General features: G+C 45.4%; 1 protein-coding gene across 4 annotated transcripts in view; it reads left to right on the top strand.

The window, feature by feature from the left end:
* Positions 1 to 810: 810 nt before the first annotated feature.
* The window catches only part of LOC121695598 (mothers against decapentaplegic homolog 4-like), a 37,604-nt gene continuing 10,938 nt past the window's right edge, over positions 811 to 27,476 (top strand). For 2 of the 4 annotated variants that reach the window (XR_006026120.1, XM_042076585.1), the window contains exons 1-9: positions 812 to 1,163; positions 4,075 to 4,315; positions 14,051 to 14,225; positions 15,909 to 15,995; positions 18,798 to 19,016; positions 20,531 to 20,746; positions 21,632 to 21,730; positions 25,263 to 25,316; positions 26,079 to 26,262. Coding sequence is in view for 3 of the 4 variants with exons in the window: in XM_042076585.1 (XP_041932519.1) it covers positions 4,079 to 4,315; positions 14,051 to 14,225; positions 15,909 to 15,995; positions 18,798 to 19,016; positions 20,531 to 20,746; positions 21,632 to 21,730; positions 25,263 to 25,316; positions 26,079 to 26,262 (1,271 nt within the window). In the remaining variant the exon portion in view is untranslated. Of the gene's footprint in view, positions 1,164 to 4,074; positions 4,316 to 14,050; positions 14,226 to 15,908; positions 15,996 to 18,797; positions 19,017 to 20,530; positions 20,747 to 21,631; positions 21,731 to 25,262; positions 25,317 to 26,078; positions 26,263 to 27,476 lie in introns of all 4 variants that reach the window. The other 2 variants (XM_042076586.1, XM_042076587.1) reach the window with 2 other exon arrangements.

The raw sequence follows: 27,476 nt of genomic DNA, 5'->3' as shown, positions 1-27,476 counted from the left end.
AAATTATCAAACCAGATGTTATCGGTGGACGAGCAGCTTCAAGGGGCTATGCTTTGCTTGTGTTTGATGAATTCTGGGGAATTTATAGTCATTGAGACTGCTCTGCATTCCAGCTTCGGCCAAAATGAGCATGTTTTATAATTCAGGTGTGTGCATGTGGGATCTTGTAGGCCTATCTGGAAAAAAGGAGAAAATTCAGGTTCAATCAGGCGGGTCTGTTAACAAGCCAGTGTAGAGATATTTGACCTGTGTATGAATGTGATCACAGTTCCCTTTGCGGTGAAATAAACCTTTTTTGTTAATGAAGGATGTGGAGATCATGTTTGGTGTATTATGTATGTAACACGCTGGCCTATTAAGTGTGTAAGATATGTTATATACGACGCTATATATTACCCCTTCATAAAAAAGACTTGAATGCTGATGAAGATATGTTTTATTTAAGATGTGTGCAGATATGTGGACATTTGTATAATATTACTGTGTTATTATAGTGTAATAATATTGTAGGCCTAATTATTATTATTATTATAAAGTAATATTGTTATATAAAGAGTCGACCAGTCAGCAAACTACAACTGCTTTAATTTATTCGATGTAGTGGGGGGGGGGGGGGGAGAAAAAAACATCTTAAAGATGAAGATCAATCTACCACGACCAGAGTGGGCTCCGAGCGGCAGGGGTTGAAAGCTGAGAGGGGACTACACGAGCGGGGTGGGGGTGCGAGTGGGCCGGGCAAGGGGCGGGGAAATCTTGGCGGCGCCACCTTAAAAAAACAGTCGCGCCGATATGTCAATCTAGACGCGACCCAGACAGACCTCGGCCCGGGGGCCCAGCCGTGCGAGCAACGCTGCCATTGGTTGAAAGGCGCTGTCCCTCTGAGACCGGAATCCCCATTGGCTGAAGCCTGGCGAGACGCTCACACGCATAACGTCTGCCCGCTTTTGTTATTGTACCGAGTCCAGGGAGAGAGCGAGAGGCTTCGGGAGAGCGAGCAGGATGCACGAGCCGAGACAGCGAGGCTGATAGAGTCTGGTATCGACTTGGATAGAGACGGATAGTTTGGGAGGAGGGGGAAGGGGATTCGGATAGCCTAGCCACTACCTCACCAGTCCACGTTATCCTTCTACTCCAGATCGGGTCCCCCAGCGCCCTACAGATGTGTAAGTAAGAGCGATTTGATGAAATATGAGGGTTGTTTTTGTCACGACAGACATCCGAGAGGACCTAATAAGAAACCGAGGACTGGGGAGGAGGGGATATTCCCCCTTGTCAAATCCAGACTGGATGCGATAGCCCTTGGCGGAGGTGTGTCCGCCGCTCACATTGTTCGCTTTGATAATAACACCAGAGACTTTGATAATACACTATTGTTGGCTGTTGGCTATTTTGTCTATTCGTGACAAAGCCCTGGTCATCTATCGACGGTAGGTATACGTTAGGCACTGTCAGTTTACCCTCCTTGTACACTCCTTCCGTGTGTTTGAATTTGATTTGCTTTGCGTAGATCGTGTAACGTTAGCCTACATTGCACAAAAACGTCTCGACACAAATTGGCATGTTTATAACTTGATAGGCCTATGTGTCGTTAACGACTTGTCCCCAGTTGTAGTTTTCATATTGGGACCTCGTGAAATTAGACGGCAGACTCGATGACGTGATATGTCCAAATATGGTAGGCTATCGCTGCATTCGCTTGTCCGCAGTGGAGTAAACAGACCTCACTTTTCTACCTCTCTGAAATGTAATAACAGTTAACTGAACACAATTATCCCAACGGACCACAGGCCACGCTTGTGGGATGAATGAAGTTGTATATGAACTTAACCATGTCACGACAGAGCTGATTCAATTCAGAGGTGGGTGCACGGGTTCACCTGTTCCACTTAGAATATGAGCAGAATGTGTGCTGTGACGAACAGGATCATATATCCTGAGGTAGATAGCCCCAGGTGATTATATTACAGTCCCACCCTGGCTATAATCTTATTCAGTGATGACCCTGAAAATGGTAATCAAGATCACGGTCAGGTTACCATTTTACCATGCAAACACATCGTGCCATTACTTTGTTTTATATTTGGTTTGTATTTGTTTGTTTGTTTGTGTCAAGTTGTCGATGGTGCGCTTACCATACACAGCCTTGGTGGCAGCCGACACGTAGCTGAACAAATCTGGGCCAATCCTGGGCCGGCACATTAGAGAGTCGAGTCCACTGCTGTCTAGGAGTGTCCTGGCATTTCAAAAGTAGGCCTAAATGATCAAGCCCAACTTTAGTCACGTACGTTTTCCAGTGTGCACCCATTGGTACACTGTAGCCTAGCTAATATGCAAGACCAAATTTGTGTGTGTGTGTGTGTGTGTGTGTGGACCCTCACTGACAACCGTGACAATGGGATGGAGAGGAGTTCGCCCATGAAATGATGGATCATATCAGATGTCGCCCCAGGACGGGGCAGTCGGGACTGAAAGTAACATTTCAGCTTTCAGGGGCAGTGCAGGCAGACAGCCAGGGACAGAGAGACAGACAGCTGGACAGACAGCTGGGGACAGAGAGACAGACAGCTGGACAGACAGCCGGGGACAGAGACACAGACAGCTGGACAGACAGCCGGAGACAGACAGCTGGACAGACAGCCAGGGACAGAGAGACAGACAGCTGGACAGACAGCCAGGGACAGAGACACAGACAGAACGCTTAGTTTGCATTCCCAAGGCAGGCCATTCATCCACTACCACCAGCCTTAGTTTAAATGACCTTTGACCCTTGCAAATGAAGTAGGGGGCTGAGGGCCCTCATTACTGACAGGGCCGGTCACACAACACACTCCAGCGTCTTTAGTTTTCTAAGCTCACTTTGCTCCTCAGATTTCTACCTTTGTTACTCTTATAACCAGGCCTGTATGCTCACCCTGTTCTGTGTTCCGATGAGATGCACTCTAGACTGTTCAGAGTCTATTGGTTTAGGTTTTCTTGTCTTCATGTACAGTACTCCTCCACGATACTGTGAGTCTGTGCTCTCTCTTGCCTCTGCACTCTCGTAGGACATGGAGGTCAGGTTTGGCGTGTACAATACACTGTATAATGTTCTCTTTTGACAGTCGTAGTCCTCTGCACACCTGTAAACCTCTAGCCTGTACACACTGCATATGCATACTCTGCATACTCTATGCATACTCTAGCCTCTACATGCATACTCTGTGCATACTCTGTGCATACTCTAGCCTGTACACACTGCATATGCATACTCTAGCCTGTACACACTGCATATGCATACTCTGTGCATACTCTAGCCTGTACACACTGCATATGCATACTCTGTGCATACTCTGTGCATACTCTAGCCTGTACACACTGCATATGCATACTCTGTGCATACTCTAGCCTGTACATACTGCATATGCATACTCTCTAGCCTGTACACACTGCATATGCATACTCTGTGCATACTCTGTGCATACTCTAGCCTGTACACACTGCATATGCATACTCTGTGCATACTCTCTAGCCTCTACACACTGCATATGCATACTCTGTGCATACTATGTGTGTCCTTTCTCCTTTCTACATTAGTTTACGCTCAACATCATTCCTCTACCTCTTGATCCTCTTGTTAATGTCTCTATCCCCTGTATCTCCCTCCTCCATGTGCGTTTGTTCCCTGTGTGTGTGTGTGTGTGTGTGTCTGTGTGTGTGTATGTGTGTGTGTGTGTGTGTGTGTGTGTGTGTGTCTGTGTGTGTGTGTGTGTGTGTATGTGGTGTGTGTGTGTGTGTGTGTGTGTGTGTGTGTCCGTCCGATGTATGTGTGTGTGTGTGTGTGTGTGTGTGTGTGTGTGTGTGTGTGTGTGTCCGTCCGATGTATGTGTGTGTGTGTGTGTGTGTGTGTGTGTGTGTGTGTGTGTGGTGTGTGTGTGTGTGGTGTGTGTGTGTGTGTGTGTGTGTGTGTGTGTGTCTGTCCGATGTATGTGTGTGTGTGTGTGTGTGTGTGTGTGGTGTATGTGTGGTGTGTCTGTGTGTGTGTGTGTGTGTGTGTGTGTGTGTGTGTGTGTGTGTGTGTGTGTGTGTGTGACACAGCAGGATGTCGGTGAACCCCCCCAACAGTAACGATGCGTGCCTGAGCATCGTGCACAGCCTGATGTGCCACAGGCAGGGCGGCGAGAACGAGGGCTTCGCCAAGCGCGCCATAGAGAGCCTGGTCAAGAAGCTGAAGGAGAAGAAGGACGAGCTGGACTCGCTCATCACCGCTATCACCACCAATGGAGTCCACCCCAGCAAGTGTGTCACCATCCAGAGGACGCTCGACGGCCGGCTGCAGGTGGGCTACAGTGGAGTGCAACCACCCCATCTATCCATCTATCTATCTATCCATCTATCCATCTGTCTATCTATCCATCTATTTGTCTATCTATCTATCTATCTGTCTATCTATCTTATCTATCTATCTATCTATCCATCTATATATATATATATTTATTCCACTGCTTGGTTGAATTTCCCATTGTCCTACGTAATTTAGAATGACCATTAACCATATGTTATCTGCACACCTATGAAGTAGATCCATTTTTTTGGCCGTATCACACTTGTATATTAATTCGCCGAACTCTTTGTGAAGTTTAAATGAACTGTCACGTTGCATCCGAGCTGTAAAATGCAGACGTTCAGAACATTGCAACATTGTAGCATATGACGGAGGTGGCTTTTAGCTAGATGGATGACAGCAGGCTAAGTAAAAGTGATGTTTCAAAGCTAAAGTTCATCAGAATCTTGGGATACGCCCGCTTGACAACGGGAGAGATAGAACTAACGACTGGCCTTTGGCCGTAGCAACCATCCATTTAGAACTAGTAACGGCAGTTTGTCCTGTGAGTTGAGAAATTAGTTGATATGTGTTGGAAGAAATTAGTTCTACAAACAAGACAGTTTTAACGATTAAAACGTTTAAATTGTAACAGGAAATGAGCACAACGCAAGTGGCAACAGTGGAATAAGCGGGATAATGGACTCCACGGTGGTCTGTTCACAGAAGTTAATGCACTACGAGGTTTAAACGGCCCTCCGATTCGCGTCGGGGCCGTTTTACAACCTCGACCGTGCATTAACTTCTGTGAACAGACCACCGTGTCGTCCATTATCCCTTACATATATATATATATATATATATATATATATATATATATACTTTTCTGGCGCTAGCACAGCCCCTTAGCCTTAGCCTTAGCCTTAGCCTTAGCCGCTATGCAGTGTTCCCACAGATGAACAAGGTCTTTGGGCCTAACACCGTGCGCCCTGATTTGAGTGGAGGGCGGAGTAAAGATGTAAGTCTGTAAAGTACAGTGTATAAAAGCCTTGGGTGATGTTGATTGGTTGCCGTCATTTGAGCTACTCATCTTCCTTACCCACAACGGCACTTGCTTACAGTAAATGCCATATGTTACCGCCAGTAAATGTATGCAGCTTTTCTGTACAGTAATTCTTACAAAATTACAGTTTTTCTCAGTCGCTTTGGTGCTTTTCTCACATCACTATTAACATTTGCACAGCAGTTAGTGCATTTCTCAAAACAATTAGTGCAAACTACAAAACCTAGTGGATAACCTGCAAAAGCACGTCACTTGCTGAAAATGGATAGTCCATTCCTCAAAAGCAAGTCTTCATGTCAATGAAACTGCCAGTGTCATCAAAATGAGAAGTCTTGACACCATCGTTAATGAACAATGACTATTCGGCATCCATAAGTATAGTTCATTTTGACTGACATGACATAAGCAAATGTTAATGTTATAAAACAGCAGAGAATTGTACGAAAGCAACTGATACATGTCCAAAAGCATTTGCAATTTGTTCAAAGGAAGGAGAAATTGCTACTATGATGTGCACAAATGACTAAATGTTGTGGAGGTTGAACTATTAGTTATGAGAATTTTCATTCTGATATGTGAAAAGCACCAAAGCGACTGAGAAAAACTGTAAACAACAATACATGTCCTCATCTTAAAACGGTGTACTAGCGAACTGTCAAATACATATTGTTTCAAGGTCATATTTAGTGTCCGTAGATGCTTGTAATTTAAATACAATAGTAAGGGTTAGGGTTTGTATTATAATATAATTTACAGTAATAACTTAGTTAATGCACCGTTGACTATGTTGTATGTGCTGGATATTGGAATGGTCTTGTAGTATATAATTCCCAGTAGTCAGTCCGTTTAGTCATGTCTGATACTGCTCAGGGTATGTGGGGTTGCTTGTGAAAACTGTACTTTCTGAAATATTGGATATGAATTGACAAAAACAAGCCTCTTGGTATTGAACACATTATGAGGCTTTGCCCAAGTGCAAGTGTACTTGTTCAAGTAGAAACAACAGCTATTATCCAAGCATACACTCATTAGCAGTAGCAGAACCTGCAGTACGCTAGTACGGTTTTTAGCATTTCGCCATAGTGTGTGAGGATTCTTATCAGAGTCAGAGGCCAAAGACATACCCATTTAGAGTAGCAGTGCCTACAGTCGCCATTTCATCATCAGTATCATTTCATCATAGAGGGGTGGGGGTTTTCTATCAGCGTCATAGGTTCCTAATTTACAATTTTTCTCAGTCGCTTTGGTGCTTTTCTCAGATCAGAATGAAAATTCTCATAACTAATAGTTCAACATTTAGTCATTTGTGCGCATCATAGTAGCAATTTCTCCTTCCTCTGAACAAATTGTAAATGCTTTTGAACATGTATCAGTTGCTTTGTCATGTCAGTCAAAATGAACTATACTTATGGATGCTGAATAGTCGTTCCCAATGAAACTAATAGTCTTCATTTCATTGCTTGAGTCATTACATACAAAATTGTTGAACTAGTCATCAAATCACAACGCTGTAGAATGGCAAAGAGCATATACAGTAAAAATGTGAAACATACGCATTCAGTGTCTTGTACTCACTTACTCCCCTAACTACAGCAATGTGTAACTTTACTGTAGTTTTCAAATGGCTGTACAAGTAGTGTAGTGCTGACTTGAGCATTTTCAGGTAGTGTCACCGAGTTCTGACCTTTTTTTTGCATTGGAAAACACTGAGAGAATAAACTGTCATAATGAAAACATGACAAAGCCATTTGACTATCTTGTTCATAAACGATGGTGTCAAGACTTCTTATTTTGATGTCACTGGCAGTTTCATTGACATGAAGACTTGCTTTTGAGGAATGGACTATCCATTTTGAGCAAGTGACGTGCTTTTGCAGGTTATCCACTAGGTTTTGCAGTTTGCACTAATTGTTTTGAGAAATGCACTAACTGCTGTGCAAATGTTAATAGTGATGTGAGAAAAGCACCAAAGCGACTGAGAAAAACTGTAATGCACTGTTGAGTATGTTGTATGTGCTTGGATATTGGAATAGTCTTGTAGTACTGTATATCATTCCCAGTAGTCAGTTTGTTTAGTCATGTCTGATACTGCTCAGGGTATGTGGGGTTGCTTGTGAAAACTGTACTTTCTGAAATATTGGATATGAATTGACAAAAACAAGCCTCTTGGTATTGAACACATTATGAGGCTTTGCCCAAGTGCAAGTGTACTTGTTCAAGTAGAAACAACCGCTATTATCCAAGCATACACTCATTAGCAGTAGCAGAACCTGCAGTACGCTAGTACGGTTTTTAGCATTTCGCCATAGTGTGTGAGGATTCTTATCAGAGTCAGAGGCCAAAGACATACCCATTTATAGTAGCTGTACCTACAGTCGCCATTTCATCATCAGTATCATTTCATCATCGAGGGGTGGGGGTTTTCTATCAGCGTCATAGGTTCCTAATTTAAATACCAGGCAAAGTGCAGTCACTAATGCACTTGTGAACTACAGTGTGCCGTAAGGGGGCATCGAGTCCACCCATGATGTTGGTGTTTAACACTTTGCTTGTGCTGCTTAAATGAGGGCCCTGAGTGTTTCTGGCAAATGTGATGATAAGTTTAAGTATATATACTCTTTTGATCCCTATATAAGTTTAAGTATATATACTCTTTTGATCCCGTGAGTGAAATTTGGTCTCTGCATTTATCCCAATACGTGAATTAGTGAAACACACTCAGCACACAGTGAACACAAAGTGAGGTGAAGCACACACTAATCCCGGCACAGTGAGCTGCCTGCAACAACAGCGGCGCTCGGGGAGCAGTGAGGGGTTAGGTGCCTTTCTCAAGGGCAATTCAGCCGTTCCTAGTGGTCGGGGTTCGAACTGGCAACCCGCCGGTTCTGAAGCGCTAACCAGTAGGCCATGGCTGCCCATCAACGCCGTCCACCATGTTGAAATAAAAAGCTTGTTTTGGGCAACGCCTGTAGGGTGTCTGTGAAGTGCAAGACGCCATGGAGGATTTTATGACTAAGGACAAAAGCTGACCCTGAGCAGCCGTGAGTGAAATATGAATGAGAAACGCTCCCCTTATAAAGTTCCTCTGAGGCCAAGGCCTCCTTTAAAGTCTGGCGACGCAGCAGTGCCCTCAGTCCACTGCCACCACACTGGACTGGACATGTGGGAAAAAAACGACTCCGTCCTCCTGAGGCCGAGTGTGTGTGTTAGGGCTGAGGGGTGGTGTGTGTGCGTGTGTGGGGAGGGCATTATTATTGTTGCTAATGCCACCGGGCAACACATGGTTTCCTCTGAGCCTTGGCCCCGTTGCCAAACAGAAGCTCTGCTAACATGGGCTTGGGTCAGAGCCAGGCGGACGCGCCTGCCAACACTGGCACACATCTGACCAAGGGAAGGAGGACTCCCTCTCCGAGCTGTACGCCCACCACCAGACACAGGGGAAGCCCTCAGAGAGAGAGAGAGAGAGAGAGAGAAAGAGAGAGAGATGAAATGAGAGACACAGAGGGAATGAGATGGAATGAAAGACAGAGAGAGGGAGAACAAAGGTAGAGAGAGAGAGAGAGACAGAGATGGAATGAGAGAGAGAGGGAGAAAGACAGGTAGAGAGAGTGTGTGTGTCTGAGAGAGAGAGAAAAAGAGAGAGATGGAATGAGAGACAGAGAGAGTGAGAGAAAGACAGATAGAGAGAGTGTGTGTGTATGAGAGAGAGAAAAAGAGAGAGAGATGGAATGAGAGACAGAGAGAGTGAGAGAAAGAAAGATAGAGAGAGAGAGTGTGTGTATGAGAGAGAGAAAAAGAGAGAGAGATGGAATGAGAGACAGAGAGAAAGACAGATAGAGAGAGAGTGTGTGTCTGAGAGAGAGAAAAGAGAGAGAGAGATGGAATGAGAGACAGAGAGAGAGAAAGACAGATAGAGAGAGTGTGTGTATGAGAGAGAGAAAAAGAGAGAGAGATGGAATGAGAGACAGAGAGAGTGAGAGAAAGACAGATAGAGAGAGTGTGTGTGTATGAAAGAGAGAAAAAGAGAGAGAGATGGAATGAGAGACAGAGAGAGTGAGAGAAAGACAGATAGAGAGAGTGTGTGTGTGTATGAAAGAGAAAAAGAGAGAGAGATGGAATGAGAGACAGAGAGAGTGAGAGAAAGACAGATAGAGAGAGTGTGTGTGTATGAAAGAGAGAAAAAGAGAGAGAGATGGAATGAGAGACAGAGAGAGTGAGAGAAAGACAGATAGAGAGAGTGTGTGTGTGTATGAAAGAGAAAAAGAGAGAGAGATGGAATGAGAGACAGAGAGAGTGAGAGAAAGACAGATAGAGAGAGTGTGTGTATGAGAGAGAGAAAGAGAGAGAGAGATGGAATGAGAGAGAGAGAGAAAGACAGATAGAGAGAGTGTGTGTGTCTGAGAGAGAGAAAAAGAGAGAGAGATGGAATGAGAGACAGAGAGAGTGAGAGAAAGACAGATAGAGAGAGTGTGTGTCTGAGAGAGGGAGAAAGAGTAGGAGAAGGAGAGCAAGAGAGGGGGAGAAAGAGGGGGGGAGAAAGAGAGTGAATGGGGAAAAAGTAAGAGAGATAAGTTTGGACAGCATGAGGAGAAAGGGATAGAGAGAGAACAAGGTGGAGAGAGAGAAGGGGAGGGAAACCCATGAAGGTTGTTTTGTCTACAACACAGGAAAGGGGCTGGATCACATGGAGGCTGTATAAGTACTACGCTTTCTCTCTCACTCACACACACACACTCATTCTCTCTCTCTCACACACACACACACACACACTCATTCTCTCTCTCACACACACACTCACACTCTCATTCCCTCTCTCTCTTTTGCTCTCTCACACACACTCTCTCATTCCCTCTCTCTCTCTTGCTCTCTCACACACACACTCTCTCATTCTCTCTCTTTCCCTCGCTTGCTCTCTCACACACACTCTCTCTCATTCTCTCTCTCTCTCACACACACACACTCTCTCATTCTCTTTCTCTCTCTTGCTCTCTCTCGTTTTCTCTTTGTTTTTCTTTGACTCTCACACTTTCATTCTCCCCCTGTATCCACAGTATGTTCCAGTCGCGCTGTTGACATATACATGTGTGCAAGTTATTTCTGTGTGTGTTTGTGTGTCTGTGTGTGCGAATACATGTGTGTGAATGTGTGTGTGTGTGTGTATGTGTGTGTGTGTGTGTGTGTGTGTGCGTGTGTGTGTGTGCAGGGTTGGTAGAGAGTTAATTTAATCCAGTCTTTGGTATAGAGTCGGACTTCTGAGTGAAGACATCCAACCTCACCTTCTGTGATCTTCTGCAGAGGGTGAGATGGAGAGAGAGAGAGAGAGAGAGGAGAAGTATAGAGTAGAGTGAGAGAGAAGGAGTGAGGGATGGAGAGAGAGAGAAAGAGAGAGGAGAAGTATAGAGTAGAGTGAGAGAGAAGGAGTGAGGGGTGGAGAGAGAGAGAGAAAGAGAGAGGAGAAGTATAGAGTAGAGTGAGAGAGAAGGAGTGAGTGGTGGAAGAGAAAGAGAGAGAGAGGGGGAATAAAGGAGGGAAGGAGGTAGAGACGGGGAGAGAATGGGAAAGGAACTGCTGATTAAGGTAGTGTTCAGACACATCTGTTCTTATTCTCTCTCTCTCTCTCTCTCTCTCTCTATCCCTCTCTCTCTCTCGCTCTCTCACTATGTCTAGCTGTCGCCTGCTATGTCACACAGGCTCATATAAATGCCCTTTAGAGAAAGTGAATTCATCGAGAGCGAAACCAAAGCTGAAGGCAATAGAAGCTAACATTAGCATCGAAGCCAACACCAAAGCTGAAGGCTAAAGCTAACATTAGCATCGAAGCCAAAACCAAGGCTAAAGTTAACATTAGCATGGAAGCCAACACCAAAGCTGAAGGCAATAGAAGCTAACATTAGCATGGAAGCCAACACCAAAGCTGAAGGCTAAAGCTAACATTAGCATGGAAGCCAAAACCAAGGCTAAAGTTAACATTAGCATGGAAGCCAGCACCAAAGCTGAAGGCAATAGAAGCTAACATTAGCATGGAAGCCAACACCAAAGCTGAAGGCTAAAGCTAACATTAGCATGGAAGCCAACACCAAAGCTGAAGGCTAAAGTTAACATTAGTATTAGTGTCTCAGTCGGCTTCTATCATGTCTCTCTCTCTCTCCCCTCCCCTCTCTTTCCCTCCCTCTGTCTTTCTCTTTCCCTCATCCTCCCATCCCTTCTATCACCCCTTCACTACTTTCTGTCTCTCTCTCCCTTTCTCCCTTTCTCTCTCTCTCTCTCTCTCTCTCTCTCTCTCTATCACCCCCTCCTACCTCCTGCTAGCTCGTTTGTCTGTCTCCATTGCTCTCCCTCTCTCCTTCTCTTTCCCACGTCATTCCTCTCTCATTTTCTTGCTCTCCCTCATCCTCTCTCTCTCTCTCTCTCGCTCTCTCCTCTCCCTTTCTCCCTCTCCCTCTTTACCCTACTCTCAATGTTCTCTCCGCCCCCTCTGTCTTTATGTCTCCCTCTCTCTCCTCTCCCTCTCCCTCTCTCTCCTTCTCTTTCTCCTCTAACCCTCTCCCTCTCTTTTTATGTCTCTCTTTCTTTCTCTCCTCTCCTCTCCTCCTCTATCTCTCTCTCTCCCTCCCTCTCTCTCCCTCTCTCTATCTCCCTCTCTCCCCCCCCCCTCTCTCTCTCCCTCTCTCTCTTCTCCCTCTCTCCTCTCCCCCTCTCCCCCTCTCTCCCTCCCTCCCTCTCCTCTCCCCATCTCCCCCCCCTCTCTCTCTCTCCCTCCCTGTAGTCTGTCTCGGTGTTTAAATGGCAACAGCAGCTGGATTAGCTGCTGTAATGAAGTGCTTTGAGAGACTCTGAAATCTGGCCATTTAACAGGGAGGATCAGAGCACACTAGCACACACATGCGTACACAGAGGGACACACAACACACACAGTCATAGACACACATACACACACACACACATTCATAGACATACACACACACACACTCTTGCACACACATGCGTACATAGAGGGACACACGACACACACACAGTCATAGACACACGCACACACACACATTCATAGACATACACACACGCAGACTCTTGCACACACATGCGTACACAGAAGGACACACGACACACACAGTCATAGACACACACACACACACACACACATTCATAGACATACACACACGCACACTCTTGCACACACATGCGTATACAGAGGGACACACGACACACACAGTCATAGACACACACACACACACATTCATAGACATACACACACGCACATTCTTGTACACACACACACACACACACAGACAGACTCACACACTGTCTCACCCACATACATACTCACATTTGCACACACACACACACACACACACACACACACACACACACACACACACACACATACACAGTTCCTTTTTGCTTGGCCTAGGCAGACATGGTGTAAGCAGCTGTGAAGGCCATTACTGTTGCAGTATGGCTACTACCGTGACCTTGTGTCCAGTAAGCCTGAGTGTGCTCCTTCGGCTCTGTACAACACACACACACACACTCACACATACACACACACACACACACACACACACACACACACACACACACACTCACACACACACACTCACACACACTCACACATACACACATACACACACACACACACACACACACACACACACACACACACTCATAAACCCATGTGCACACACACATACAAGTTCACTTTCTCCCTCTCTCTCGCGCACATGAAAATGTTTACGCCAATGCACACGCAAACATCCATCTACACACAGTGTAGCAATGCTGCCTGTCGGTAATAGTCATGCACACACACACACACACACACACACACACACTCATAAACCCATCTACACACAGTGTAGCAATGCTGCCTGTCGGTAATAGTCAGGGCTTTAAATGTCCTTCTCTATTAGGCTCTCCCTCTCACGTGACTTCATTTCTACTTCCTGTGTCTTTCTCACTTCACTTGCCGTGTCCTTGTAGCTCTGTCTGATTCCAATTCTAATTCAAAAGTGCTTTATTGCCCTGGCAAGTAGGTACTTGTGTTGCCAAAGCTGTCATTAAGTACCGGAGAAGAAATCTCAGTAAACCGAATATACACTTATAGAGAAACCAAACATAAACTGCTGCAGGATTACAGACAATCTAAACAGAAACTGCTGCAGGATTATACACTACAGACAATCTAAACAGAAACTGCTGCAGGATTATACACTACAGACAATCTAAACATAAACTGCTGCAGGATTATACACTACAGACAATACAAACATAAACTGCTGCAGGATTATAAACTACAGACCATACAAACATAAACTGCTGCAGGATTATACACTACAGACAATCTAAACATAAACTGCTGCAGGATTATACACTTCAGACAATCAAAACATAAACTGCTGCAGGATTACAGACAATCAAAACATAAACTGCTGCAGGATTATACACTTCAGACAATCAAAACATAAACTGCTGCAGGATTACAGACAATCTAAACATAAACTGGTGCAGGATTGTGCTTCTGTCTCCCTTTATCTGATTACTGTAATATCAGATTGACAGGCCTTATCTCTCTCTCTTTCTTTCTTTCTCTCTCTCTCTCTCTCTATATATATATATCGCTGGTTCTCATCCCTGCTCTGTTTCTGTGTGTGTGTGTGTGTGTGTGTGTGTGTGTGTGTGTGTTTGTGCAGGTCGCGGGGCGGAAAGGCTTCCCCCATGTCATCTATGCCCGGCTGTGGCGTTGGCCTGACCTGCACAAGAACGAGCTCAAGCACGTCAAATTCTGCCAGTACGCCTTCGACCTCAAGTATGACAACGTGTGCGTCAACCCGTACCACTACGAGAGAGTGGTGTCCCCAGGCATAGGTATGCTGGGGCCTTCTTTTGCAGCATCATTAGTAGCTTTCACATTTGATGACTTTCATACAGTATATGGCAGTTGGCTGCCCTGTGGGTGTACTACCATGGACAGGTTGAGTGTGTGAGCTCTGAAGAATCTGAAGAAACTGCCCAGAGATGGTAAGGAGATGAGATGATAATGAGACGAGGAAATGAAATAATAAGGAGATGAGATGATGAGGAGATGAGAATGTGAGAAGATGAGATGGGATGATAATGAGATGGGATGATAAGGAGATGAGGAGATGAGATGATGAGATGAGATGATAAGGAGATGAGATGATAAGGAGATGAGGAGATGAGATGATAAGGAGGTGAGATGAGGAGGTGAGGAGATGAGATGAGGAGGAGATGAGATGATGAGATGAGATGAGGAGGTGAGGAGATGAGATGATGAGGAGATGAGATGAGGAGATGAGATGATAAGGAGATGAGATGAGGAGGTGAGGAGATGAGATGAGGAGGTGAGGAGATGAGATGATGAGGAGATGAGGAGATGAGATGAGGAGGTGAGGAGATGAGATGATAAGGAGATGAGATGAGGAGGTGAGGAGATGAGATGATGAGGAGATGAGATGAGGAGGTGAGGAGATGAGATGATGAGGAGATGAGATGAGGAGATGAGGAGGTGAGGAGATGAGATGATAAGGAGATGAGATGATAAGGAGATGAGGAGATGAGATGATAAGGAGATGAGATGAGGAGGTGAGGAGATGAGATGATGAGGAGATGAGATGAGATGATAAGGAGATGAGATGAGGAGGTGAGGAGATGAGATGAGGTGAGGAGATGAGATTAAAAAAAAGGAGATGACATGATAAGGAGATGAGGAGATGAGATAATAATTAGATGAGATGAGGAGGTGAGGAGATGAGATTAAAAAAAGGAGATGAGATGATAAGGAGATGAGATGAGGAGGAGATGAGGAGATGAGATGATAATTAGATGAGATAAGGAGGAGATGAGATGATAAGGAGATGAGATAATAATTAAATGAGATGAGATGATAAGGAGGTAAGATAAGGAGGTGAGATGATAATTAAATAAGATGAGGAGGAGATAAGATGATAAGGAGATGAGGATCTGTTTCTATTTCCCCTATGCACATGTTGAAACCTCATGTCCTGTAATAATGACCTTTCTCTTCGTCTCTCTTCGTCTCTCTTCGTCTCTCTTTGTCTCTCTCGTTATCTCAACATCTCTCATTCACCCCGTCTCCCCTTTCACATATTCTCTCTCTCTCTCTTTCTCTTATCTCTCTCTCTTTCTCCTTCTTTCTTACCCTAACTCTCTTTTCTCCCTCCTTTCCTTCCTCTTGCCCTCATTCTCGCTCTCTCTCTTTCTCTCTACCTCCTGTTTTCTCTCTCTCTCTCTCGCTCTCTCTTTCTCTCTGCCTCCTGTTTTCTCTCTCTCTCTCTCTCCATCTCTCTTTCTCTCTGCCTCCTGTTTTCTCTCTCTCTCTCTCTCCATCTCTCTCTGGTCTGCCTCAATGTTTTTAGTTGTGCATCTTGTCTTTTTGCAGTAATTTGAATATGCTCTAAACATCGGTGTAATAAAGGAGGGTTAATCTCTCCCTCTCTCTCTCCCTCTCTCTCCCTCTCTCTCTCTCCCTCTCTCTGTCTCTCTCTCTCTCTTGTTGTCTCCATGCAGTGGGACTGAGTCTGCAGAACCCAGGTGAGTGTGGGTATTCACCGCACCCATCTCCACCCCTCTGCTCGGCTTCACTCTTCCGAAAAGGCATGTCAGCTTATCATAACAGCCATATCATTTCTTTAAATGCTTACGGGCTTAAGCTCCTAAAGTTTCCTTTGGAGACGTCTGTCTCGTCTTATGCACAAACAGGTTTACACTTTATGCCTTGACATTGAACCCTTCAACAGGTACTGTCACACCGGTGCAACGAGAATGTTGTGGAATGAACGTTCTAAAGAGTATCTGGGTTCATCGAATCGATTTTTTTACAGCCTATGATCCAGACAGAGCCCTAGAGAGAGATCTAAAAGGCTCTGGAACCAACATGGACATTTAGAACCTTAAACTGTTGCAGAACGGAATCTTTTTTTAGAATGTTCAAAACTCCCCGGCTGAAGGGGAATCAGTTCAAAGCAGGCGGCTGCGGCCCTCTCATGTAGGGACTGTGTGTGTGTGTGTGTGTGTGTGTGTGTGTGTGTGTGTGTGTGTGTGTGTGTGTGTGTGCACGTGTGTGTGTCTGGAGGGAACAGATGGTGGTGATCTACCTGAGGAGAGACAGAGATGCTGCGAGCTTCCCTGTGTGTGTGTGTGTGTGTGTGTGTGTGTGTGTGTCTACAGTGCATAGGTAAGGGGTATGAATACTTATGCACCCTGTATTTTAATGAAGAACATTTATTTATTTACAATTATTCATTCACAAAGAAAATTGGTGTCTTTAAAGGTTGGATTTTTCCTCATTTTTTTAATTAAGGCATTAAGATCCATTTCCAAAAGATGATTTTTTTATTCCTTTTTATTCAACTTTAGCATGGGGCTGAAGACTTTTTATAGGCACTGTATGTCTGTATCTGTCTGTGTATGTGTGTGTATGTGCGTGCGCGCATAAGCAAGCAATCAGTCATCATGAAGGCAGGACAGATTGAGGCTCCTTCACATGCTGAGATGAGGCTCTTGATGGAGAGTTAGTAGCTAAAAGTGTGTGATATGTGCATATTAAAGTGTGTGATGATTGTGTGTGTGTGTGTGTGTGTGTGTGTAATATATATCTTTGAGTATCTCTGATTATATGTGTGTGTTCGAGGGTTCTTCTCCCTACCGCAATTAACCGGCTCCTGATTTTTGGTGGAGGTGATTAGTGAGCCCTGGTGAATATTCATGAGGATGGGAGCTGCTGGTGTTTATGAGAACTTTACCGCTTCACTCTATGGTCCAGTCTGAGGCAAAGCTGTCAAAGCCAATAGCAGGCATGGGCTGGGTGTCCCTGTCTACCTACTGCGCTGCTACAAAACCTGAAAACACTGTTCATGGAGCATAGTGTGTGCTGGTGAATAGATTAGTATTTTGCGGCAGCCGTGGCCTACTGGTTAGCGCTTCGGACTTGTAACTGGAGGGTTGCCAGTTCGAACCCCGACCAGTAGGCATGGCTGAAGTGCCCTTGAGCAAGGCACCTAACCCCTCACTGCTCCCCGAGCGCCGCTGTTGTAGCAGGCAGCTCACTGCGCCAGGATTAGTGTGTGCTTCACCTCACTGTGTGTTTACTGTGTGCTGAGTGTGTTCACGGGATCAAAAGAGTATATATACTATACTATACTATACTGTACTATACTAGTAGTTTAAATGGCCCTCGTATGGACCGTGTAGGTTATATTCTGAGACAGAGGCTAAATACCATGTGATGCGATCTAGGAAACCCCACCACATGGTGCACTCAAACATCCTTGATTTTGGCTCCCTTTTTACCCTCTCTGGTGAAATGTCACCAATTTAAGATTCTGATATTCCATCCTAGCAACATTCTAGACACTGTCTCCTAGCAAAATCCAGGATACCATCCTCCCAAAATCGTGGATGTTGCTAGGATGGAATCAGAATCATAAATGTGGCAAAAATGCACCATGTGGTGTGTTTTCCTAGATCGCATCACATATTTGTTAATAAAAATGAATCAGTGAATGAATCAGAATCAGTATTTGTACTAATGTCAGATGATGTGATGTATGTTAAATGTGTTATGAGTAGGCTGTGTGAGCGTGTGGACTCTAACGTGGCCATCTTTAATGCTCCTCTCACCTGTCTTCTTCTTCCATTCTGTTGCCATGACACCCCACCTTTTCCTCACGTCCCGTACTCTCCCGCTATCCTCTCTGCTCTCTCTGTCCTCTCTCTCTCTCTGCTCTGCTCTCTCTCTCTCTCCTCTCTTCCTTATCCTCTTTCCTTCATCCCTCTTTTCCCCTACTCTCATCCCCCTTTGTCTCTCTCTCTCTCTCTCTCTCTCTCTCTCTCTCTCTCTCTCTCTCTCTCTCTCTCTCTCTCTCTCTCTATCAAGGTCAGTCATTTTATTTTACTCTCTCTCTCTCTCTCTCTCTCTCTTGCCCTCAGTACCTCTTTACCCCACTCTCAATGCTCTTTTTCTCTCTCACACACACACACACACACACATACACATGCACACTCATGCACACACACACACACACACACACACACACACACACACACACATACACACACACACTCTCTCTCTCTTTTTCTCTCTCTCTCACACACACACACACACACACACGCACACACACACACTCATATATGCACACACACACACTCATATATGCACACACACACACACACTCTCTCTCTCTCTCTCTCACACAAACACGCACACACACACACACACTTACACACACACTCACACACACAATCAAGGTCGGGACTTTTACTGGCTTTAGAGCAGCTTTATAGTCCTCCTGTCGGTTCTGTTCCTGTGTTGTGAAAGTTAAAGCCCATTAAGGAGGAGTACATCAATAAAGTATCTATCTATCTATCTATCTATCTAAAGCGTGCCTCCCCCCCCAGGTCCGCCAGGCAGGCCCATTAAGGAGGAGTACATCCACGACTGCATCCAGATGGACGTCACGGCCGGCATGCCCCCCCAGCCGGACCACCCTGGGTCGATGAAGATGCCCCCGCCCGAGCACTACGGCCAGCCCCTGCCCCCGCTGCAACTGCCCCCCGAGCCCCCACGAGCCCCCCCGCCAGTCACCCTCTACCCCAACATACCCCTCTCCCCCACCGGTAGGTACAGCACAGTCACCCTCTAATGCAACATACCCCTCTACCCCAACATACCCCTCTACCCCAACATAGCCCCCCCCCCCCCCCCGACACACCCCTCTACCCCAACACACCCCTCTACCCCAACATACCCCTCTACCCCAACATAGCCCCCCCCCCCCCCCCCGACACACCCCTCTACCCCAACATACCCCTCTACCCCAACATAGCCCCCCCCCCCCCCCCCACATTACCCCAACATACCCCTCTACCCCAACATACCCCTCTACCCCAACATACCACCCCCCCCAACACACCCCTCTACCCCAACATACCCCTCTACCCCAACATACCCCCCCCCCCCCAACATACCCCTCTACCCTTCCGTCTCGCGTGATTCCAGTTGGGAAATGCATTTTGAGTGTGTGGATCATGTTGTTTTGCAGAATCTAAAAGCCTAAATATTGGTTTAAAGCAGCACTAACGGTTTAAAGCAGCACTGAAGGGTTTAAAGTAGCCTAGAAATCTAGACGCTCCCTAGCTGCAGCAACTGTAATTTGCTGCCCGGGCTAGTCTAGCAATTCTCCGTTGGCTTGCGAGCTGGAAAAATTAAACTTCGATAGGGCCAATCACATCGTGTATAGAGATGTTAGGCGGGCTTAACATAATTATTGATGGCAGAGTTGCAACGGTTTGGCTTGAATTCCCTGCTACTTGAAAACAAATAAGATGGATGTTGCTGTTGGTGAACAGCGTGACACGAGTTAAGCTTTTTTTAAGTTGGCAAAAGTTTGAACTAGCCAACTAGCTTCGCTGGTGGAAAAACGCATGGGACTCATAGCGATGTCCTATTGCGTGCAGATGGAATTTGAAAGACAACCGATTATCCCACCCCTCTGACCGAGCACTGCCAACGGTGAGTGCCCAGACCCTGCATTTTAATGTGGGTCTGGCTCGTCAGGCTAGGTTTAAAGCTGCGCTAAAGAACATTTGAATGTGTGTCTGGCTCGTCAGGCTAGGTTTAAAGCAGCATTAAAGAACATTTGCTCTCAGGGTCCCCCTACAGATGAGAAGCGGAATAATAAACAAACTAATCAAACTATGCGTCTTTTGCAACAAAGTATGAACATAACTCCGATACAGTATAGAGGGAATGCACCGACGACAGTCTGTAGAAAGAGATCTCTGAATACCTGCAGCATAGGAGCTCTTTTCCATTTTCATTTCGGAGAGGGTGGAACGTTTCTTCCTGAACACTAAAACTTCCTATGGCTGTTTTACAAGCGATAAGGCCTGCTCAGAGTGCGGCAGAAGTGCCGTTCGCCCTATTAAGATTAGATTAGATTAGATTAGATTCAACTTTATTATCATTGTGCAGAGTACAAGTACACAGTTAGCGTCTAACCAGAAGCCCTTTTGAGTTTATGTGCCATCGAAATGATTTTGGAAACGGTATTTTAAGGTCAAAAAAATGTTTAGGGGGACTTTAATAAAGGAGTGTTAAATCTCTCTTCTCTCTCTCGCCCCCCCTCCAGCCCCAGGCCCTATGATGCCCATGTCAGGGGGCCTCGGCGGCGATGGTCTCCTGCAGATCGCCTCGTCTCAGGGTCAGGTGCTGGCAGCCTCCCCTCCCCCCTCCACCCCCACACACGGCCCCCCCCAACCTCCTCCCACAGCCCCCCAACCCCCTCCTCCCAACCAGAACGGCTACAGCACCCCCAAACACACGCAGACGCAAGGCACCTTCCACAGTGAGTACACACACACACACACACACTAGCACACAGACAGACATAACATTATTTTACAGCTCTTCAGAATGCTGTAGAAAGTTCCATTAACATGAATTGGCGTTCGAGGGTCTAATAAATCCGAAAAATGACCGCTGCACATTTTTAATGGCCGCTGTCCATAGCAAAGGGTTTTGTGTTTCTGATTCACATCTTTCATATCATTCCGCAAGTAGTTTGTTTGCTATCGCAATGGGACTTCATTGAAAGTGTAATTCAGCAACTAATACGTTGCTATGCAACATCTGAAACTTTCAAGTTCTATTTGTATGGTGAACTATACGTTGCTATGCAAAATCTGGAACTTCCAAGTTCTATTTGTATGGTGAACTCAGAAGGCTCTGGGTGAACTAATATGTTGCTATGCAACATCTGGAACTTCCAAGTTCTATTTTTCTCTAGTTCTCTGAGCTATTTGTTTTCTCAGGGGAAGCCACGAGATGCTAAAAATAATTTAAAAATGCACATTGTATGAAGTTTCTTTTCTCTTTTTGACCAGTAGCCGTATAATAAGCGGGATAATTTCCTGTTCGCCCCTGTTGGGACTTATTTTCCGATAAAGACCGGAGGACAATACATTATCCCTTACATAAACACACAATATAATCACACAGATGCAAGGCTCCCTCCACTGTGAGTGGACACACACATACACATGTGTACACTCATACACACTGTATTGGTTAATGGGCGTGTGTGTGTACACTCATACACACTGTACTGGTTAATGGCCGTGTGTGTGTGTGTACACTCATACACACTGTACTGGTTAATGGCTGTGTTCATTTGTCTCATCACTGGTTAACCTCTCTGCTTTGTTTTGTTTCTCTCCCTCCCAACCTGCAGCCACGTGGACAGGCAGCAGCACGGCCTCCTATACCCCCGTAGGACCCCAGCAGAACGGGCGCTCTCATCAGCCGCCTCTCCACCACCCATCCCACTTCTGTAACTACCCTTCATTACTCTTTAGCGCATTACTGTAACTACTTAGCGCATTACTGTAACTACCCAGTCATTACTCATTAGCACATTATTAGCGCATTACTGTAACTACCCTTCATTACTCTTTAGCGCATTACTGTAACTACCCTTCATTACTCATTAGCACATTATTAGCGCATTACTGTAACTACCCTTCATTACTCATTAGCGCATTACTGTAACTACCCAGTCATTACTCATTAGCACATTATTAGCGCATTACTGTAACTACCCTTCATTACTCATTAGCGCATTACTGTAACTACCCAGTCATTACTCATTAGCACATTATTAGCACATTACTGTAACTACCCTTCATTACTCATTAGCGCATTACTGTAACTACCCTTCATTACTCATTAGCACATTATTAGCGCATTACTGTAACTACCCTTCATTACTCATTAGCGCATTACTGTAACTACCCTTCATTACTCATTAGCACATTATTAGCACATTACTGTAACTACCCAGTCATTACTCATTAGCACATTACTGTAACTACCCTTCATTACTCATTAGCGCATTACTGTAACTACCCTTCATTACTCTTTAGCGCATTACTGTAACTACTTAGCGCATTACTGTAACTACCCAGTCATTACTCATTAGCACATTACTGTAACTACCCTTCATTACTCATTAGCACATTATTAGCACATTACTGTAACTACCCTTCATTACTCTTTAGCACATTATTAGCACATTACTGTAACTACCCTTCATTACTCATTAGCACATTATTAGCACATTACTGTAACTACCCAGTCATTACTCATTAGCACATTATTAGCACATTACTGTAACTACCCTTCATTACTCTTTAGCGCATTACTGTAACTACCCTTCATTACTCTTTAGCACATTATTAGCACATTACTGTAACTACCCTTCATTACTCATTAGCACATTATTAGCACATTACTGTAACTACCCTTCATTACTCTTTAGCGCATTACTGTAACTACCCTTCATTACTCTTTAGCACATTATTAGCACATTACTGTAACTACCCTTCATTACTCATTAGCACATTATTAGCACATTACTGTAACTACCCTTCATTACTCTTTAGCGCATTACTGTAACTACCCTTCATTACTCTTTAGCACATTATTAGCGCATTACTGTAACTACCCTTCATTACTCATTAGCGCATTACTGTAACTACCCTTCATTACTCATTAGCACATTATTAGCGCATTACTGTAACTACCCTTCATTACTCATTAGCGCATTACTGTAACTACCCTTCATTACTCTTTAGCGCATTACTGTAACTACTTAGCGCATTACTGTAACTACCCAGTCATTACTCATTAGCACATTATTAGCACATTACTGTAACTACCCTTCATTACTCATTAGCACATTATTAGCACATTACTGTAACTACCCTTCATTACTCATTAGCACATTATTAGCACATTACTGTAACTACCCTTCATTACTCATTAGCACATTATTAGCACATTACTGTAACTACCCTTCATTACTCATTAGCACATTATTAGCACATTACTGTAACTACCCTTCATTACTCATTAGCACATTACTGTAACTACCCTTCATTACTCTTTAGCGCATTACTGTAACTACTTAGCGCATTACTGTAACTACCCAGTCATTACTCATTAGCACATTATTAGCGCAATACTGTAACTACCCTTCATTACTCATTAGCACATTATTAGCACATTACTGTCACTGAGTGAAGGCTGATTGGTCAGTATGCATAGTATCTGATTGGTCAGTATGAGTGGTAGCGGTAGCTGATTGGTCAGTATGAGCAGTAGCAGTAGCTGATTGGTCAGTATGAGTGGTAGCGGTAGCTGATTGGTCAGTATGAACATTATGAATGGGTTCATACTGTATGAGCGGTAGTTGATTGGTCAGTATGAGCGGCAGCGGTAGCTGATTGGTCAGTATGCATGGTATCTGATTGGTCAGTATGCATGGTATCTGATTGGTCAGTATGAGCAGTATCTGATTGGTCAGTATGAGTGGTATCGGTAGCTGATTGGTCAGTATGAACATTATGAATGGGTTTATACTGTATGAGCGGTAGTTGATTGGTCAGTATGAGCGGCAGCGGTAGCTGATTGGTCAGTATGCATGGTATCTGATTGGTCAGTATGAGCAGTATCTGATTGGTCAGTATGAGTGGTAGCTGATTGGTCAGTATGAGCAGTAGCTGATTGGTCAGTATGAGCGGTAACGGTAGCTGATTGGTCAGTATGGGTTTGTACTCCAGTAGCTGTTTGGTCAGTATGAGCTGCAGCTGATTGGTCAGTATGAGCTGTAGCTGATTGGTCAGTATGAGCAGTAGCTGATTGGTCAGGATGAGCGGTAACGGTAGCTGATTGGTCAGTATGAGCAGTATCTGATTGGTCAGTATGAGCAGTAGCTGATTGGTCAGTATGAGTGGTAGCTGATTGGTCAGTATGAGCGGTAGCTGATTGGTCAGTATGAGCAGTAGCAGTAGCTGATTGGTCAGTATGAGTGGTAGCGGTAGCTGATTGGTCAGTATGAGCGGTAGTTGATTGGTCAGTATGAGTGGTAGCAGTAGCTGATTGGTCAGTATGAACGGTGGCGGTAGCTGATTGGTCAGTATGAGCGGCAGTTGTAGCTGATTGGTCAGTATGAGCGGCAGCGGTAGCTGATTGGTCAGTATGCACGGTGGCGGTAGCTGATTGGTCAGTATGAGCGGCAGTTGTAGCTGATTGGTCAGTATGAGTAGTAGCGGTAGCTGATTGGTCAGTATGAACAGTATGAATGGGTTTATACTGTATGAGCGGTAGCTGATTGGTCAGTATGAGCGGCAGTGGTAGCTGATTGGTCAGTATGAACGGTGGCGGTAGCTGATTGGTCAGTATGAGCGGCAGTGGTAGCTGATTGGTCAGTATGGGTGGTGGCGGTGTTTGGGTTTGCATAATCCTGCTGCAGTGCTGTGACTCTGTGGTCCAAGGTCACAGGGCTCACTTACAGGGTGCTCAAGAGCTCGTGTGTGTGTGTGTGTGTGCGTGTGTGCGTGTGTGCGTGTGTGCGTGTGTGCGTGTGTGTGTGTGTGTGTGTGTGTGTGTGTCTGTGTCTGTGTGTGTGTGTGTGTGTGTGTGCGTGTGTGCGTGTGTGTGTGTGTGTGTGTGTGTGCATTTACTCCATTACAGGTTTTAGTGTCTCATTTTCCCTTCGATCATGGCATCTGCTGAAAGACTACTGTACTATTGTCTTGTATTATAATGGCTTTCGCTGAGATTTGTGGTCTCTCTCTCTTCTCCTCTTGCTTTCTACTCTTCTCTCTCTCCTCCTCCTCCTCTTCCTCACCCCTCTCTCTCCCTTCATCCATACTCCTCTCTCTCTCTCTCTCCCTTCATCCATACTCCTCTCTCTCTCTCTCTCTCCCTTCATCTCTCTCTCCCTTCATCCATACTCCTCTCTCTCTCTCTCTCTCTCTCTCTCTCCCTTCATCCATACTCCTCTCCTCTCTTCTCTCCAGGGTCTCAGCACCACTCGGCTCCGAGTTTTCCCCCTCCTGTGTCCAATCATCCAGGTAGTGTCTCACACACACACACACACACACACACACACACACACACACACACACACATAGACACACACACAAACGCACACACACACACACACACACACACACACACACACACACACAAACACCTCTCTGTGTTCCAGGAAAGCATTGGGAAATAGGGTTGTAAAATGAGATGATATGTGTGGGACGAACCGCCAATGACAACGTAAACAGATCACTCTTAAAGCATCACATCCAAAATAGAAATCAGTAGGGGGCATTGCTTCTGCAGTCAGTGTGAAGTACCTACACACACACACACACACACACAGACACACATACACACACACACACACACACACACACACACACACACACACACACACACACACACACACACACACACACACACACACAGCTGCAGCTGCATTCTGTGTATGAAAGGTGCTATACAAATAAAGCTTATTATTATTTTTGTATTATTATTATTATTATTACTAATGCACATAACAGTAGCAAATTGCACATAGACACTAGATTTGAAATCAATGTTAAGTTGAGCAAGATATTTAAAGTACTGTTCTGCTGTCTACACACTCACACACAGACACACACACTCACACACTCACACACAGACACACACACACACACACACACACACACACACACACACACACACACACACACAAAGACTCGCACAAAGACACATACATTTACACACACACACACACACAAAGTCACGCACAAATGATCTGATACACTGCGTTGATGTGTTTTCACCTGCAGGGCCAGAGTTCTGGTGCTCCATCTCGTACTTTGAGATGGACGTCCAGGTGGGCGAGATGTTCAAGGTTCTGTCCAGCTGTCCGGTGGTGACGGTGGACGGGTATGTGGACCCGTCAGGAGGGGACCGCTTCTGCCTGGGGCAGCTAAGCAACGTGCACCGTACAGAGGCCAGCGAGAGGGCCAGGTGTGTTAGCACACACACACACACACACATTTATCTATCTAAAAAAAAACACATACACACACACACACATACACACATACACACACACACACACACACACACACACACATACACACATACACACACACACACACACACATACACACACACACACACACACACACATACACACACACGCACACAGAGTTACAGAGAGGAGCAAAAACATTTTGTTTTTTCACTTGGTCTACTTACATCTTGCACTGCTGTTAAACATGTTTGACTGCATACTGCTGTAAGGTACATGCATGCTGTAACACATGCTCACTGAAGTATTAAAGTGCACACGCACACACACACACACACACACACACACACACACACACACAGACAGAGGCAGACACAGACAGACACAGACAGACAGACAGAAACACACACATGCACACACGCATGCACGCATTCACACACGCACCAGGAAATAAAAAAAAAAATTGTTGTGAACCACTAAACCCAAACAGACTTGCAAAAAGATTTGTGGCCATCAATCACTGTCAGCCACTGTTGTGTTCAATGGCTGATTTGAAACGGTGAGAGATCCAACACGCTGCCGCAGTCTCTCCCTATGGGCCAGCACCAGATCAGAGAACCAGAGAGACAGGCTTTTAGCAAAGTCTCAAGTGTGTTACTGCGACGAGTGTGAAGCGAGAAGGAAACGATCACAAGAAGAGTGTGTAGTGGTGGAGAGGGGGACAGAATAGGGTAGAGGAGAGGAAAACATTAGCGTTAGCGTTAGCGTAGCGCGCATGTTTAAAGGAGAATTCCAGCCATTTTGTTCATGAGCCCCCCCATGAACATGCCCCCAGTGTATAGCACTGTAGCTGCCCCATGTTCATGCCCCCAGAGTGTAGCTGCCCCATGTTCATGCCCCCAGAGTGCAGCTGCCCCATGTTCATGCCCCCAGAGTGCAGCACTGTAGCTGCCCCATGTTCATGCCCCCAGAGTGCAGCACTGTAGATGCCCCATGTTCATGCCCCCAGAGTGCAGCTGCCCCATGTTCATGCCCCCAGAGTGCAGCACTGTAGCTGCCCCATGTTCATGCCCCCAGAGTGCAGCACTGTAGGTGCCCCATGTTCATGCCCCCAGAGTGTAGCTGCCCCATGTTCATGCCCCCAGAGTGCAGCACTGTAGCTGCCCCATGTTCATGCCCCCAGAGTGTAGCTGCCCCATGTTCATGC

The sequence above is a fragment of the Alosa sapidissima genome, chromosome 21, assembly GCF_018492685.1.
Source record: "Alosa sapidissima isolate fAloSap1 chromosome 21, fAloSap1.pri, whole genome shotgun sequence".
Classification (NCBI taxonomy): Eukaryota; Metazoa; Chordata; class Actinopteri; order Clupeiformes; family Clupeidae; genus Alosa; species Alosa sapidissima.
The sequence above is the reverse complement of the archived record's forward strand: the minus strand, read 5'-3'. Positions and strand labels throughout refer to the sequence as shown.